Genomic DNA, 16,497 nt, shown 5'->3' with positions numbered 1-16,497 from the left:
TACAGTTCACAGCAACCCTATGGACATGCCTGGGAGGGAGCAGAATGAGGATAGAGACAGCGGCATAGCAAGATCTGGTAAAACCCAGCACACTAGAGAGCACTAATGAATGATTGCTATTAGATATCCCTCTATCCTGTTACCTAAGCCACTTTCTATGTTGCTTGGTGACGTCCTAAAACCAGAATCCCAGAAATCTGATTTTCCCTACTATAATGATCTGTTTTGAAATGTATGTATTCATTTATTTATATTTATGCTAATGTTAGAACAGGACACCTATTTATATACTTTAGGCACCTTTGATATACTTAAAAATACTCTGAGTGCAGTAGTACAATTGATTACAACCCACTCCCAATGAGCCGGGCAATTCAAAGACTCAAATCAAACTCGTAACTTGTTAAAAAATATTGTGCCCCATTATTATTGAGGGCAATAATAATCTCCAGCTTTTAGAATGGGTAATTTTCCCCCGATAAACTCAGGATGCTGGGCCTGTTACGACTGGGGACTTGCATCCTCCCAAGTTTCTTATCTTTTGAAGAAGAATTTTCTCTCTCACCCTTGTGGGTTTGGAGACACAGTGCAAGGTATCTACAGATATATACAGTGCCTGTGCTGTTTATTACCTCTACACTGGAGGGTTTAAAGTCTGTTCCAGCTCTGATGTGCATAACACTTTGCTGGTTTTACTCTAAACTGGACATTTTAAAAATAAGAAATGTGTATAGCTAGGAAGGATGAGTCAGATGTTTGAGTTATGTCAGATGCATTTAGTGGGGTCCTTCTAATTCAAGGGTAGGCAGCCTATGGCACACGCACCAAAGACAGCACGCGAGCTGATTTTTAGTGGCACTCACAATAGTTCAGTTATATATTATAGACTTACAGAAAGAGACCTTCTAAAAACATTAAAATGTATTACTGGCACGTGAAATCTTAAATTAGAGTGAATAAATGAAGACGCGGCACGCCACTTCTGAAAGGTTTGCCGACACCTGCACTAACTGCTACTAATTAGCTACTGCTAATAATTTCCCCAATATTCTTTTCTTTTGTGTGCCTTAGCTATGTAGAAAATGTTTCACTTGTTTTTTCTAATTCTTACAGCATCTCTTAGCAGCCTGCTCATCACTCCATTTCCCTCCCCGGGCTCTTCACTTACCAGAAGCTGTGCCAGCAGTTACCAAAGACGCTGGCGTCGCAGTCAGACCACAAGCTTGGAGAATGGGGTCTTCCCTAGATGGTGAGCTAGAGATGATAAAGCTCGTTTTTCATCAGACTCTTGCAGATTCCTGTAGTCTGATTCTGCTCTGGCATACGCCAGCATAACACAGTACGCTGTGGCGTATTTATATTGGTGTAAGTGAAATTAGAATTGGATCTCTGGTGCTTTTTATGGTTTATTTCTTCATAGTATTTACTGTTCTTTCACATAATAGAAACTGCCAACAAATTGTAGGTAAAAATATGGATTGACGTTCTGAAGAGAAGGAGCCCTGAGATCTTAATAAAAAAGCAAACCGTTGGCAAAGATAAATATGGAGTTCGGATCTGGTATTTCAATTCACAAACTTTCAGATCTGGACTTTGAGATTTAAGGCCCATCTTTCAATAATGTGTCATATTTTATAGAGTGACAACACCGATGTTACCAAGGAAGATGATTTAACAGCAAATGCAAACAAAAGGAGTTGAATTAAGTTAAATGTTCTGATATTTAATTACATAGAACTCAAACTGCCATTTAAAGCAATGAATTCCTCAAGCTTTTTCTTTTTCCCCTTCAAGGTCCGTAGAGGAAAGTTTTAATTTGTCAGATGACAGCTCTGGTCTCAGCCCGGGAATTGTTAGGAAAAAGAAGATCGCAATTGGTGTGATATTTTCACTCTCAAAGGATGAAGATGAAAATAATAAATTTCATGAGTTCTTTTTCTCACATTTCCCTCTTTTTGAGAGTCACATGAACAAACTGAAGAGTGCAATAGAACAGGTAAACAAAGTCTCTTGGGATTCTTGTACTTTCTCTATTATTTTTTTCATTTCTTTTTTTTTTTTTTCTTGCATCTTACTAGTGTATCTGTAATACAGTGGGCCAAATTCCTCGCAGGTAATGGAGTTATACCAGAGATAATTTATGCTCAGTGGGTCAGATCTTTGACCCTGCTTCCTACTGACAGCATAGGGACTATGCTGGGGATGGGGACAAAGCATGCTGCATTATGCTGCAAGGGTCACTGGAAGCTAGAACAGTCCTTAGGCTGCTTTAACTTGCACTGAAGTTTCAGCTCCCAAACAGCTCTGATATCAACCAAGGTTGAAAGGTGGTTTTGGACCTCCTTTGCCTCCATCCCTCAGCTACACTCTAGTGCATTGCCTTGCAGGTTCAGGATCCTTCAGTGGCCTAGTATGAGCTCTAAATAACTCTGACATTTTTGGTTTTGCTGATTCCTAATCTTGTCAGATTTTCTAAGAATGAATGAATAGTTTTACATGTAAAGTCATCTCAAACCCCACTGCTAGGGAATGCTTTAGCAGTGAATGTATGAAAACTCTGAACCCTTGTCTAGCTTTAATGACTGAAAGTGCGGAAGAGAGACTGCAGATACATATAACTCTCCTTATACATGAAAGTTGGCAATGTGCCATCATTTATCATGTTTAAAAAAATGTTATTTGCCTGACTAGTTGCATAAAAGATAAAGCCAAACACATGACTTTGTTTTCCATTTTCTTTACTTCTGTTGCCATGTCTGGTGTTCGTTATCTGTTTAATGATTGTTTTCAAGGCTATGAAAATGAGCCGTAGATCAGCTGATGCCAGTCAACGGAGCTTGGCATATAACAGAATTGTAGACGCCCTAAATGAATTCAGGTGAGTATTTTGTCTTAAATCTTTTAATGCTGTTTCTTTTAATGTGCTTGAGTTCTCCTAGATCCTTTGCAGTGCAGTGTTTCTCAACCCTTTTAGACTGGCAACCTCTTATGCAAAGTAAAAAATGATTGCTGACCCACTTACCTTTACTATAAAAGTCAGGGTGAAAACTGTATTAATGCTACCATTGCAAAGCCTGTATAATTTACCTGGGTGTGTGTTCTGAGAGAATGTTGGAGACTACTTGACCATGAAAGGGCAGGGCTGTGTGGGGAGCAGGTGAGCAAGATTTTCTCTGCTTTACATTGTAATAAAGTTTTCAATGTCTCACATCCCCTCTGACTGCCTTTCATGGTCTACCCTGCAGGTCACAACCCACTGGTTGAGAAACACTGTTCTACTTCATCTTTTCCTAATCTGTGAATAGAACGTAACCTTCCCCCCCCCCCCCCCGGCCCTTAAATCTCTGAGAGGAACCATAGTTATTACTCTACAGGAATTACTGATAGGTAGTTGGAGGGGAGGATGTTGTACAGACAAAACTACACAGGATCTTTTCAGGGGGCAAGACAAAGATGCCACATTTATTATGATAATCTGATTTATGACCAATAACATCTTAATCCTTATACACACGCATTATACCTAATACACTCACACTCACACTCACACTCACACACACACACACACACTCTCTCTCTCTCTCTCTCTCTCTCTATACCTAATACCTACCCACCTCACCCACCCATCAGATGTTCTGCAGCTGCTGCATAGTTACCAGTCCTGGATATAACTTGAGTTCGTGTCTTGATTTTGCAGCTTGGGTTTGTAGCTTGTGGCGGTTAATTGGCCAGGAAAGCCAGGCACAAGGACAAGCTGGGTCTCTGTTGGGCATGCACCGATGCCCTTCCATGTTGGCAGCAGAATGTTACCCTCCAAAGTCTTCCATCTCACCCATCCTTTTTGTAGGCTTTAGTTTGAATCCAGAGTCTATACGTCTTGCTATGTCACGCTGCCTCTGGGTTTAGTGATTGATCACCCGTCAATTGCAGGCATGACTTTCAGCCTCGGACCTGGCTTTGATCGTCCTTCTATTGTACCTTTTCTTTTTAGGGTGGACTCTTCTTACTTTGTTACGGCTCTTGTCTGCATCTTCAGCCTTTGGTGTTTGAACTTTATTTTATCAGGACAGGCTGGGGCTGGAGGTTGATTCCATCATCCATACATACCTCAGTCACATATTTAACCTAAACTAATAGGATTACAGCAGGGTTTGCAAAAATGAAGGTTGGAGGAAGCTTTTGCAAAATGGAGTGAGCGTTTTAAAATGGGGTTTGAATTACAATATGGCAAACAGTGAACAGAAGTTACAATGTAGGCAAGTGTAGTGAATGGTGAACAGAAGTTACATTAATAAAATGAACAATTAGAAACAATTTTATTCATCAGTTCTACAAGGAGCATCTTTCAAAAAATGTCTAAGCCTTTCTTCTGACACCTGCACATTGGAGAGGGGCAATATCAAAATCTAGCATCTATTCAGTTCTGTTGAAAAATAACAGATGAGTACATTGCTGGCATTTTCCTTCAGTCATTCAAGTAGCGTGGGGGATGGAGTGGGGAAGAAAAATGAGATCTATCTGTTTCTAGTGATTTGTCATCACTTAGGTAGGAGTTGCAGGATGCCCCTAAAAAGAGAGACTAGAACTACATTTAACAAGCCCTTTAGAAGGCAACATTATATTGTAAAAAAAAGTAGTTAACCTTTTGCTTTCCACTCACAGGGTGTTTTTCTTAGCAGTGAAAGATCCTGCAGGACCATTCATCTGAAAAAAATGACTTTTCAGTTTAGTTTCAGTCAGCAGAATTACAAGAGTGTTACTGAATAGCCATGGATTATGAGATATTTGAGGGCAAATGTAGCACAGTTGTTATATTTTCCAAACATCTCTCATCTCATAATGAGCCAAAGTCTCAGTTCTTCATGCAGCTGCTCTATGCTGTTGGCTGTCTGTCCAGGATGGAGGGACAGGCTTGAAATGCACAGCACTGTGAGCCTTTTCAGCACCACCTGGGCTGCATATGCTATCCTGGTGGCTATTTCTAGGAGCAGCCTGGCATCAAGAGACTTGGCAGGCTCAAAGGTGGCTTGAAGCGCCTCTGGGCTCCGTCCCTTAGGATTCAAGTTCTGTGCTGTGCTTCTACAAGGCCCCGCACAGAAGAAACTCACCCGTAGGTTCTTCCCCTCTAAATAAGTTCTGTTTGGTTGTGCTCCAGCCGAAGTGCAGATGACGTGCACAGTTTGAATAAAGAAGTTGAAGGTTCTCGTCTACATACATGTAGGGTGAAAATGCCCATGGAAAAGTAAAATAAAACACCCTACTTTATAGGGCAAGATTGACAGGCTTGTTTTCTGAGGCTTTAAAGTATTGTCAAATGTAATTATTTCAAAAGTATTATGTCAAACGTTTGATTGCATAACCCTCAATGCATGCGTTTGTGCACTACAAGTTTTATGCAGCCTTTCCATGATGCTGTAAATATTGTTCCATTGCAGCGTAACTGGGTGAATTAAATCCAGTATGGATTTCCTGGGGCTGCAGCCTTATCTTTTAACTAAGTGTGTTAATAGATATATATGCTGCAAATGCCTTACAGCTTTTGGCCGCCTTCTAGAACCTTATTTCTCTGCGCTGTACAGGATAGTAGTGCTGTATTGTAACCTGCAACTATAAAAAGTGCTGTTATGGAACAGAAAAACACTTGTTTTTGTTTTGTTTTTTATCAATAAAGTGTTTGTAACAAAAGAGGTGCATCTTAATGTCAACATCTGGATTATTGAGTTCAAAAATCCATTTGGGGTTAAATGGAGTATCTTCTGGATAGGTACTTTGATTTCTGTATTATTCAGCAAATTCTTTTGTGCGTGTTTGTCGGGGGTGTGTGTGAAATGTTAACCCCACCATTATCCCCATAGCGATGGCATTGCTAGTATATCTCCTTGCTACCAATGAGAATACAACATTCTTGACTCGATCTTCAGCTGGTATAAACTAGCATAAATTCACTGAAGTCGATGGCAGAAGGTTAATTTATATCTGCTGAGAGTGGGGCTCCCTGCTTTACCACCAAGGAGTTGAAAGACTAATTGATGTACTTCTCTGAGGTAAAGTGATCATGAGGATGGTCCACCCGTGGCCCTCTCCTTGCCAACTACAAAAATCTGTTTTGGGCAGCAGGTAGGAAGGGGAATCCTGAGGGGATTATTCTTCTCACCATGTGCACAGGCAGCATCCATTGTTAGATTCTGGGACCTGCCTTGTTTTTTCGGAATTCTCCTTCCCCACTTCCCCCCGCCCTCCAGCCTTTCTGCATGAGCTTAATTCTGCAGTAAGTAGCATAATGCTGCATCTTGCAGCCTGTATTTCCTCCTTTCCCACGGGACATCTAGTCAATCACCTGCAACATCCTTGGTAAGCCTTGGCCATGCAAATGGGATTCCCAAGAGACGTTTTGAACAGAGGCCCTGCCTTGCGACTTTCCGAGATACAGAGATTTACCATGAAGTTAGTCTGGTTCTGGGTTTTTTGTTTTTTTTTTTTAAAGTAATGATCAGCTTTTTATATGTTGTATGTTAAAGATGCAGACTAAGCTAGACTTTAAATCTAATGGGCACCAAACTGCCTCTGGCCCCGTGTGGCTCTGAGAGCAGCCCATGAATCATTAGGATGTATAACTTTCCCTGGCCACACACTTCTGCACTGGCTGCTGGGGATGGTAGGAGTGCAAGAGCAGCTACCATCCAAAGACTCACCTATGCAGGGAAGATCCTCTTGTGGCTGGAAAAGATGGCTTTAGGTCAGCTTTGTGCTGGCATGGCAGTGTCAAGTGCTCTAACGCAGGAGAGGATCTGGCCCTCTAGATTTTCTACATTTACCTGCCTGCACGTGTTCTTACTTATGATTTGTTCTATCATAGCACCTGGAGTCCTGTCTACAACTAGGGCTTCTACCTATTGTGCTTGGTGCTGTATGAACACAGAACAAAAAGACAGTCCCTGCCCCAGATACCTTATAATCCTAAGTAAAGAAGAAATTGTGTTCTGGTTTGCTCCTCTTATCTCATACTCAGAGGGGAAGCTGTTTCCATGAATGGCCCAGACTGAAATTTTTTTCCTGTTTCAAATTGTTGATATTAATAAATGTGTTACAAGTTCAGCATCAAACTCTAGATCTACCTTGCATTGTTGTTCGCTTTTAAAATATTTTTAAATTTGTTTAATCTACTTATGGGTTTAGCTGGAAATACTGGGCTCAGAGGCTGAAGGCTGTCTTCAGATCTCAGATACGCAGAAACGTGCTTTGTAAAATAAGCTACTGTGCTTGCATACACGTTCAGATGCTCTCAAAACCCTAAGGGCCAAGCCAACAGAGTGCATTAATAGTGCTGATTATGCATTTGAATAATATCCGTGTGGCATCTTTGGGTGTGGTAAATATGCAGATAGATGAGGAAACATTAAAAACATAACAAGGGAAACACCTCTTCTAACATGCTTGCACCAGACTTAGGCCTATTTCATACCAGTGATATTTAAGCAGATTACATTACTGACTTCAATGGAGAGTTCTGCTTAAAAATTGATGGTGCAGTGTGGCGCCTTACATTATGCATAATTCAGCAAGGTGCATGAATCTTGCATATTGCATGGGCTCTCCTAGAGCAGCAGAAGGTATGGTGACAAGAAAGAACACACATGCTCCTAATCCAAAATCCTGCATTCTGAGTGTAATATTTTCATGTCTAAAGAAAATGCTCATTTTATAGAGGAAAATAAAACGGAGTAGGGGAGGGAAAATGTAAGTGTTGGTGAATTTTGCAAGCCAGCAAAATTATTTTAACATAAAAGAAAAATACTTTGAGCATCTCTTAAGATTTTCTCATCATAAAATAGTATTTTAATAACACTTTTGCCTTCAGGAACCTCAAAGCTTTACATACAGCAATGAAGTAAACCTCTCTGAAGTATTATTACTGCCCATATCACAGACTGAGGATCTGAGGCATGGAGAGAAGTCCTTTGAGGGCATGGACCATCTTTTTTATCTGACTTTGTGCAGTGCCTCTCCCACTGGGGCACCTATATTGCTACAAGAGTGAAAGAATTTGCCCAGTGACTGTAGGGTAGGGAGAAGATTCATAGTCTTGTGCTCTAACCGGTAGTCAACACTGCTGCTGGATTCTTAATAAGCATTATGGTTATTTGTCTTCTGGTAGCAGCCAGGGTGTGCTAGGTGCTCTTTGTACCCACAGGCACACGCAGCACAACTCTCTGAAGGCTTTGTGTGTGTGTTTGTGTATGTTTTCAAAGCTGAGAAATCTATTAGGAGAGGTGATATTTTCTTTAGCGTTTCCTGTGCTGCTAGGGACATGCCTGTTTGCCCACCACACCATGAGTGTCTGCGAGTTCTAGACTCAAGTTCAGACTCCCCTACACGTTTCTATGTGTAAACCATTTTTAACGTACTGGAACCTTCACAAGAAAAGAGTCTCTTATGAAGTGAACTTTCCCTGACTTGTCACTTTAAGGTGCTGCTCTGCGTACAGAATTGGGGAAGTTCGGGTCTGAATAGCGAAGGGGAGGGGGCTAGTCTGTTAAATGCGGTGTTTGCTGCAGATCACAGCTGATGATCGATGAACGCAGGAATATTTGTTAGTTTTGTTTGGAAAAATATTTCTGAGAAGTTAAAGGAGGGATTTCCCCCCGTCTGCAGAGCTGCAAAGCAGTTAATCCTTGCCCTTGGTTTCTGTGCCATTACTTACATGTCTGGTATTGAAGGTTCCCTTTACTGCAGTCACATGCCTGCTGGCAGGTGGCCAGTGGAATCTGATCTGTCTCTGAGGAAACACTATCAGTTGCAGATGCAGCCTCGGTTACCAGAATAGTAAATAACAAGTCACAAGACTCAAGCTCTCCTTTCAACAAAAACAAATATTTTAATATCTTGGTTTTAGTGTAGAAATAGTTTATTTTTCCTTTGAAAACAGCTGAACAGCTGCATAGGGCTTGATTTGGTGTTAGTCTGTACTAACGGAAGCACAGAAGGGTTATTACATGTTGAGCTCTTCGATTTACCTGTAGCTTTATAAGGTCAGCTGTGTCTCACAATGTAGAGTCTGACACCAGTTTTAAGCTCTGTCATATTGTCACACAGTCCCTGGGCGATGCTCTGGAACTGCTCCCCACAAAGCCAGTCAGGACTTTGAGGAGCCTCCTCTCTCTTGGAGCAGACTGTCTTCAGGGCAAGAAGCTCACACGGCTTCACCTTGTGGGTCTGACCTTGGAGCATTCAGCATATGACCCTCCGTGCACTTCCCAGAGTGAGTCCACCCAGGGGAAGCCAGAGGGTCCTGCACGCACCCCCCACTTCACAGTCAGACATGACTCTTAGCCAGCCGTAAAACAGAGATTTATTAGATGACAAGAACATGGTCTAAAACAGAGCTTGTAGGTACAGAGAACGGGACCCCTCAGCCATGTCCATTCTGGGGCCCAGCGAGGCAGACAACCCCATCTGCACTCACTTCCCATCCCCAGCCAGCTCCAAACTGAAACCCATTCCAGCCCCTCCTTCTCTGCTGAGTTCCTTTCCCGGGCCAGGAGGTCACCTGACCTCTTTGTTCTCCCACACTTTTAGCATCCCCTTGCAGGGGGGAAGCACCCAGGCCATTAGTTGCCAGGAGACAGTGTCGGCCAGAAACTGAGGCACCCACACAGTATTCAGAGGAAACATTAAGAACAGTCCCACTTTGTCACACATATGCATTCTGATACTCAGGATCTCTCCCACTCGACTAGCCAGATGTAAAGACTGAAGAGAAGGGGCTGTGAATCAGGGCTGGTGGGAGGCTCTCTCTTGATAATTCTGTTTCTAGCCATAACTCATAAGTGTGGTGATTTACCCTGGAGGCATCAACTCCCCAGTGAACTGAAGCAGCAGCACTGTGTCTGAGACCTTCAAGCTCTGACGCCTCAGCACAAACACACTCCACTCCCTATCACCCCAGGCCATGCACACAGCCATGGCCATAGCACACTGTCCAGCCACTGTTCTTTGCTTCCCAGAGCCCATACGGAGCCATGAGGAGCAGAGTGTAAGTTAGAGCAGCTTCAGGGCACTAACTTAACTTTGAGGGCCACATAGGCCGCCCGAGAATACGGTGAGCACAAAGGTGGCTTTAAAGCCACATCTCTTTCTCCCCTCTGCCTCCCATCCCACTGCTCTCCTGCCACAAGTGCAGGAACGGAGTAACTGAGACTCGAGCTCTTACTGTAGGGATTTTGACAAGGAAGAGAGGGACAGTTCTGAATGTTACTAACACTGGCTGGAATTTGTTTTTAAAAATGAAAATCAGTAGAGCAGATCACTTTTAAAAAGAGAGAAAAAGCCCTCCGCCCTCCCCTTTTTCTCAGACTGCTTTGCCGAACACTGTACAATATGTTGGAAGTTTTGACAGGCCCTTTGTGTTCAGTCTGGGCAGAGATTTTCCATCTGCTCTGAGGTTCCAGGCATTGTGGGGTTTTTTTTGTTTTGTTGTTGTTTTTCTTTCTTTTTCACAGAGCCCAATTGCCTGGGAGCAATTTCTGCTGTCATACTAGAATATTCTCCATGGGCTTGTATCACAGCTGCTCTCCTCCAGAGCTTCTCTACTTCCGAGAGAACTTTAACTAAATCTTCATTTGTTCAGCTTTTTTGGCAGCTGCTTCTTGAGTGCATTCATCTTCCTGGCATGCATACCCGTCGGTTTGCTGGTCTAGAAGTGTCCGTTCTGAGCAGAGAATAAGTTTGAGGCCAATACACTGAGCTTTTGGAGAACACAAGAGATTTGAGCAGGCATGATTTGCCAGGAACTGAGACACGCACATCTTGTTAGATGAAAGATACTTGTTACTCTATTCTTCTTTAAAAAAAAAAAAAAAAAAGTAGTTGTTTACTTGGGGAAAATCCAGTTGAAGTGGTCAGGCATTTCCTTTGACTTCTTCGAAGTTGCTGACAGCATTGGAATGTTGCTGATTTAATGGTGCTGTACTTAAAACAAAACTCCTTAGTTACGATGAGGGATGAAAGCTGGGCAGTAATCTGAGAGATTTTAATCTGATGCTTTAGCAAACAGCCAAAGTTCTAATCATATATTTACTGTCCTCTGTAAGACTAAAAAGGCATGGACAGGTGCAGTAAACCTTCAGTCCAGTAATTACCTGCAGTAAATTTACATGTAAAGAAATTAACTGGTGTGTGTCTCTGCAAATCCATATACTCATGGATTTGGTGGAGATATTTGTTGATTCTAAACGAAGCAACAAATCAAAATACTTCATAAATTATGCACACACAAAAACTGCCATATTCACCAAATAAGTCAGACTTGGGAAGGATATATGTGGCTTGAATGTCATATATAAAAAGCAGGACATTTATTAAAACAAACCAAAAAAGGAATGCTGTGCCAGCTGTTGTCTGGAATCCTTCATTTCCTTTGCATTCTAAATAGGGAACCTGTTGAATCTTGACAATGAGCATTATTGTGTTTGAGATCAGTTCAGTTTGAGAAGGAGTTTCTAGCGTTTTAACTTGCAAAGGTGGAAAGGTGAATTTGGTGTATTTAGTGAAACGTTCTGTGTTTCTGTGGAGTTTAGCTAACAGTTGATAACAGATTTTATATTTGACAAAAATAGCCACTGGAACTAAATGTTGTCATAAATTCTTTAGCCATATGACCTCTCCTTCTTAAATTTCTTTTAGAACAACTATTTGCAATCTTTATACCATGCCACGTATTGGCGAACCTGTCTGGCTTACCATGATGTCGGGGATCCCAGAAAAGAACCAGCTGTGCCATCGCTTCATGAAGGAGTTCACTTTCTTAATGGAAAATGCCTCCAAAAATCAGTAAGTTATTTGGTTTAGTTGTTTTGTTTTTCGTGCTGTCAGTGTTTAACATAAACGAAGGCTGATGAAATAGCTAGTGGGAGCTAAAGGTAGGTCTAAGCTGCAAAAGACGACTTGCAAGGTTTTTGCTATGGGGCTAAAAATAGCAGTGTAGCTGCTAGGGCTCCAACCCGAGCCTGAATGTCTACACTGCTATTTTTAGGCCAGTATCAGGAGTCCCTCGAGCCCGAGTCAGTTGACCTGGGCTCTGAGACTTGCAGTTGCAGGGTTTTGCTTTGACGTTGTCAATGTACCTGAAAGTCCACAAACATTCTAGTCTGCAAGACAAGAGGAAGAAACATAAAGTCTCTTCTTAAAGACTCCTTTCCCAGAATCTCATCAAATCCCAACTCAAGAATAAGCCTTCTGAGGATGGCTATAGGGATCAGGGATGGGCCCATGTGTGTATGAGGGGAGGAGGGAAAACATCCCCATGAATGCATTAATCTACCTTTCAAAACCAGTGAATAGAAATTCAGTAAGAGCCACATGGGTGGCAGAATCTGATCGCAAATTGTTGTTAGCCTGGCTTCCACAAAAAGCCAGGGCCTCATGAAGAATGCATGAGGACTTGTGCTACATTAGAACCCGTCACGGGACCCGAAGGAGTAAAGCGTTAAGCAGCTGCTAAGAATTCAGAATAAAAAAAGTACTTGGGTAACTCAACTGTGGAATCTTATAGATTCACTCTTTTGTCTTCTCTTCATCCTTTTCCTCCAAGGCATAAATATGGGAGATTAAAAAGTGTTTGGCTTCACTGAAATCCTAAACCAAGCACAAATATGTGAAGTCTGAGTGAGAATAGAACTGCAAAACAGCTCTTAACTCAAAGAAGTGGACAGGAGAAGATCCAGCAGTTGGTCAGTGTTGCTTGGGCTCCCTCAAAGGAAGATGTGACTCTGCTGTTCCTCAGAGCCTTTTTCTTTTGCCTCTGAGTGGTGATTTTTGCAATCCTTATCCCCCTGACAGGATGGTCACAATTACCATGCATTATGGTCCACCTCCTGTAAGTAAGGGATCTCTTGCAGCAGTATGAGTGCCAGCAGACTTCAGTGGAACATGAAAACCCTGATGATTTGTAGAGGGAATTTAAAATGTTTTTTCCAAAGTAAGTTCCAACAGGGATGGAAGCATTTGGCCAAGATTAAACTCTTCAGCCCACAGTCATTCTGAACTGTACACACTAAGAAATATTTTCTAGTGTGGTTTTGTTTGATTTTTGTTTCAAACGGGGCAGGATGGTTTTGTCCTTTTAAATGCTCCAGTGAGGGTATTAGCAGCATCGAAGTCTGTGAGCCTGATTCTCCACTCTGTCATACCAGTTTTATATTTTTGATAGAAATGCTTCTAATACACGTTGGTGTGGAAGGAGAATCAAACCCAACACCTGTAGGTTTCTAGTTTAGTTCCAAATTTCCATTCATTTATTCCACCGTAGTCTCTCCAGCCAGCAATCAAGAGGGAGAGGACTAAAGCCTTTAAGTTTTTAAGATCTTCAGAACTGTATTTAAATAGACTTTGTTCTACTCAGGCCCAGAGGGATTTGGGGCTGTTTTGGAGTGGGTTTTTTTTTTGGCAGAGGTATCTGAAATTGTCGTCAGGTCAACCATCACCACCTGTTGGTCTGAAGAGGAATTGGGGTGCCAGGTCCTTGGTCACCTCTCTGCAAATATCTGTAGAAGAAGTGGAGTTCTTAACCCTTTCTCCAGCTCACTAGCCTGCTGCAGCTCCTTTGGTTAGCACTGCCGGGGGAAAGAATGTGTGGAAAAGTAATGTCCAAACAAAAATGCCACTAAAACTCAGAAGCCCTATGAGGTGCTACTTCTCCTTTAAGATTTGCTAACAGTTGACTGCCTAACAGGTGACTGCAGGAAAACTGTGACATTTTGCAGGTCAGAACCTCCCCGGATCCATCATATTTGTCTTTCCCCGCATATACTTTCTCTCTCCCCAACAAATGGGACTTTTTAAATGTTAAATATCCACTCAGTGTACAGTTTTCAACATAAGAAATTACTTTCAGTTCAGTTCAGCAGTGGGAATCTGTGCAGAATACTGCCTACAGAAAATAATTCAAACAAAAGTAGTTTACCTTTTCATAATGCTTTAATAGATCAAGGGGTTCTGCTCCATTGAACTCAGTTTAACCTTACTCAACCACCAGGAATATGGGATAGGGATAGAGTCTATAACCCACTAACACTTCAAATTTCCCATCTGGTTCGATTAGCTGTAGATGCATCGGTGTTGTTTATTTGGAGTGCCATAAGCATACAAAGCACTTCAAACACTTGCAAGATACAAGGTCTCTCTCTGTCCTGAGTGACTCACAGTTTACCTTTAATATCTCTGCAAAACAAAGGCCTATGGAAAATGCAATTTGGTTGAAATACAAATGGACAAAAACAAAGAAAATGCTTGGAAGGAGGGAAGCACGTAATTTTGTCTTCCCATACTTAGACACGACAAAGTGACACCTTGATGACTTTTAAAATACTTTAAAGTAGTGTTTATGCATAAATGCAAATTTAAAATTTGGCTATCATACGAAGTATGTTGCTTTGTAGGTTATTCTGTCATGCCTTGATAGAGTGAACGTAGCATACAATGATAAATTCAAATCTGCTGTAGTAAAAATCCTATTTCAGATGAAGAATTGTTTGATCTCATGTTTCAAAAGGACTATCTGAAGTCTTCCCAGTGATTGTTATTCAATTTGAATGTGAAGTTGCTATCCATTCAATATCAATAACCATGTTATATCATTACATTAAATCTAGTAGTTCTGTTTTTCAAAAAGCTTTTTCATCCAACTTTTTAACTTGGCAATTGAAAACTGTTTTGCCTGTGAGAGATACACTTTTCCTGCTGATAGTCATAGAGCTATGTGTTGATGCCACAGAACTTGGAGCATTTTTTGAAAGCAAGTGACTGTATCAGTTTGAAATTGCATAACTGTTATGCACAAAGCACAGAGACTCTCTGTTTTCAGGGTTTGTTAGTAACTATAAAGGATCTGTCTTTCCTGAGATGTTCTTTTTCGTAGAGTCACAGATTTTAAGATCAAAAAGGATTATTTCTTTAGATGATATTCTCATCTGACTTCCTGTATAACACAGGCCGTAGAATTTCATCCAGTTTATTCCTGTAATAAAGCCCAATAACTCGTGTTTTGAGAAGATTTTTTTATACTTAAGATCTACTGGACAGTGAAAGATTTACTAAAGTGGAATGTCAAAGTAATTAAAACCAACCCTTTACTTTTAGATGCAAATTCTATAATATGTTTAGTGTTTTCTAATAATAACTGGACTTACAATTAGTTCTATTGGCAATATGGTACTCTGTGTACTATTAGGAAATATATTCACCAGATTTTTTGGTTTCACAAGAGATTTTTAGCACAATCTATGGCTACAATAAACAGCTTGCTATGCATGGAATCATTTGGTGAATAGAAGTCTAAAAATATTGCTAAAGTGAGGAATTAAGATGCCCATAATATGGAAATATTTTACAGTTTTAATTGTGTATCCCTTCCAAGAAATGCCTCTCACCTTGGGGCAGTACATTTTCTTTTCCAGCCTGATGCATAAAGAAATCCAAGCAGGCCGAGTCGTCTTTACTGTCTCTGTGTTCTTATTAGGAAGTTAGCATTCTTGCATTTGGTAGACTGTAGAATTGCTGTTGCTTTAATGCTATGAATGCCTGATTGGGAAAAAGTGACACTGAGTGTTTCATTTTCAGATTTTTACCAGCCCTTCTGACTGCAATTCTGACTAACCACCTGGCCTGGGTCCCAACAGTCATGCCAAATGGACAGCCACCTATAAAAATCTTCCTGGAAAAGCATTCCTCCCAGAGTGTGGACATGCTGGCCAAGACTCATCCATACAACCCACTGTGGGCACAACTAGGTATGTCTTAAACCTCACCAAACTATCCGTTAGAGCACCACATACATTTATATGAATACAGTGACTTCTGCTGGCCAATCCCATTGATCATTTACAGGTGAAAACCTGTGCCCTCAGGCCAAGATGCAGCTCTATACATCAAGCTTACAGAGAGACACTGCATTTACTATGTAATTACTTTAAGCACTGCCATTAATAAAGCTGCAGCAGAAAAATACAAAGTCCCTTTTAAGTTATGCAGGGAAGGTCTTGATGATGCCTTGATGGTGATAAGGGATTTTGGTCCCCCTGTGGATCTCTTTAGGGAAACTGCATTTTCTAGCTGCTAGGATGCTGTCCTTGACAAATCAAGTTGGGGCGGGGGGGGGAAAGGGGGGGTTGGCAGGAAACAGGAAAATTACTTACTTAAAAACTTCATAAAAAGATTAATTTTAATAAGAAACAGTTGTGTTGTCAATTAAAGGGACCATGAATGGTAAGGTGCAGTGAATGATTAATGCAAAATACCCACAGGTAATGCTCTGGCTAAGGACCCGTTCCAAAGCCCATTAAAACCAATGGAAAGCCTTCAATAGATCAGACCCTGTGTGTGGTTATTCATGTCACCATCTCATGGCTGGCAACAGAGAGGAAGATTTAAGACTCCTACAATTCGGTCATATTGCCCCGCTCCAGCAGAAGGTCCCATGGAAGTGGGTTGGTCAGGGAAAGG

General features: G+C 41.4%; 1 protein-coding gene across 1 annotated transcript in view; it reads left to right on the top strand.

The window, feature by feature from the left end:
- Window positions 1–16,497, top strand: part of FNIP1 (folliculin interacting protein 1) — a 92,774-nt gene that overhangs the window by 64,454 nt on the left and 11,823 nt on the right. Inside the window, 6 exon segments of the mRNA XM_030573059.1 lie at window positions 6–77; window positions 1,114–1,249; window positions 1,795–1,996; window positions 2,793–2,878; window positions 11,683–11,829; window positions 15,616–15,785. Coding sequence (XP_030428919.1) covers window positions 6–77; window positions 1,114–1,249; window positions 1,795–1,996; window positions 2,793–2,878; window positions 11,683–11,829; window positions 15,616–15,785 — 813 coding nt within the window.

The sequence above is a fragment of the Gopherus evgoodei genome, chromosome 8 (assembly GCF_007399415.2).
Source record: "Gopherus evgoodei ecotype Sinaloan lineage chromosome 8, rGopEvg1_v1.p, whole genome shotgun sequence".
Lineage (NCBI taxonomy): Eukaryota > Metazoa > Chordata > Testudines > Testudinidae > Gopherus > Gopherus evgoodei.
Note: the sequence above shows the minus strand (reverse complement) of the source record. Positions and strands in the feature narration are given on the sequence as shown.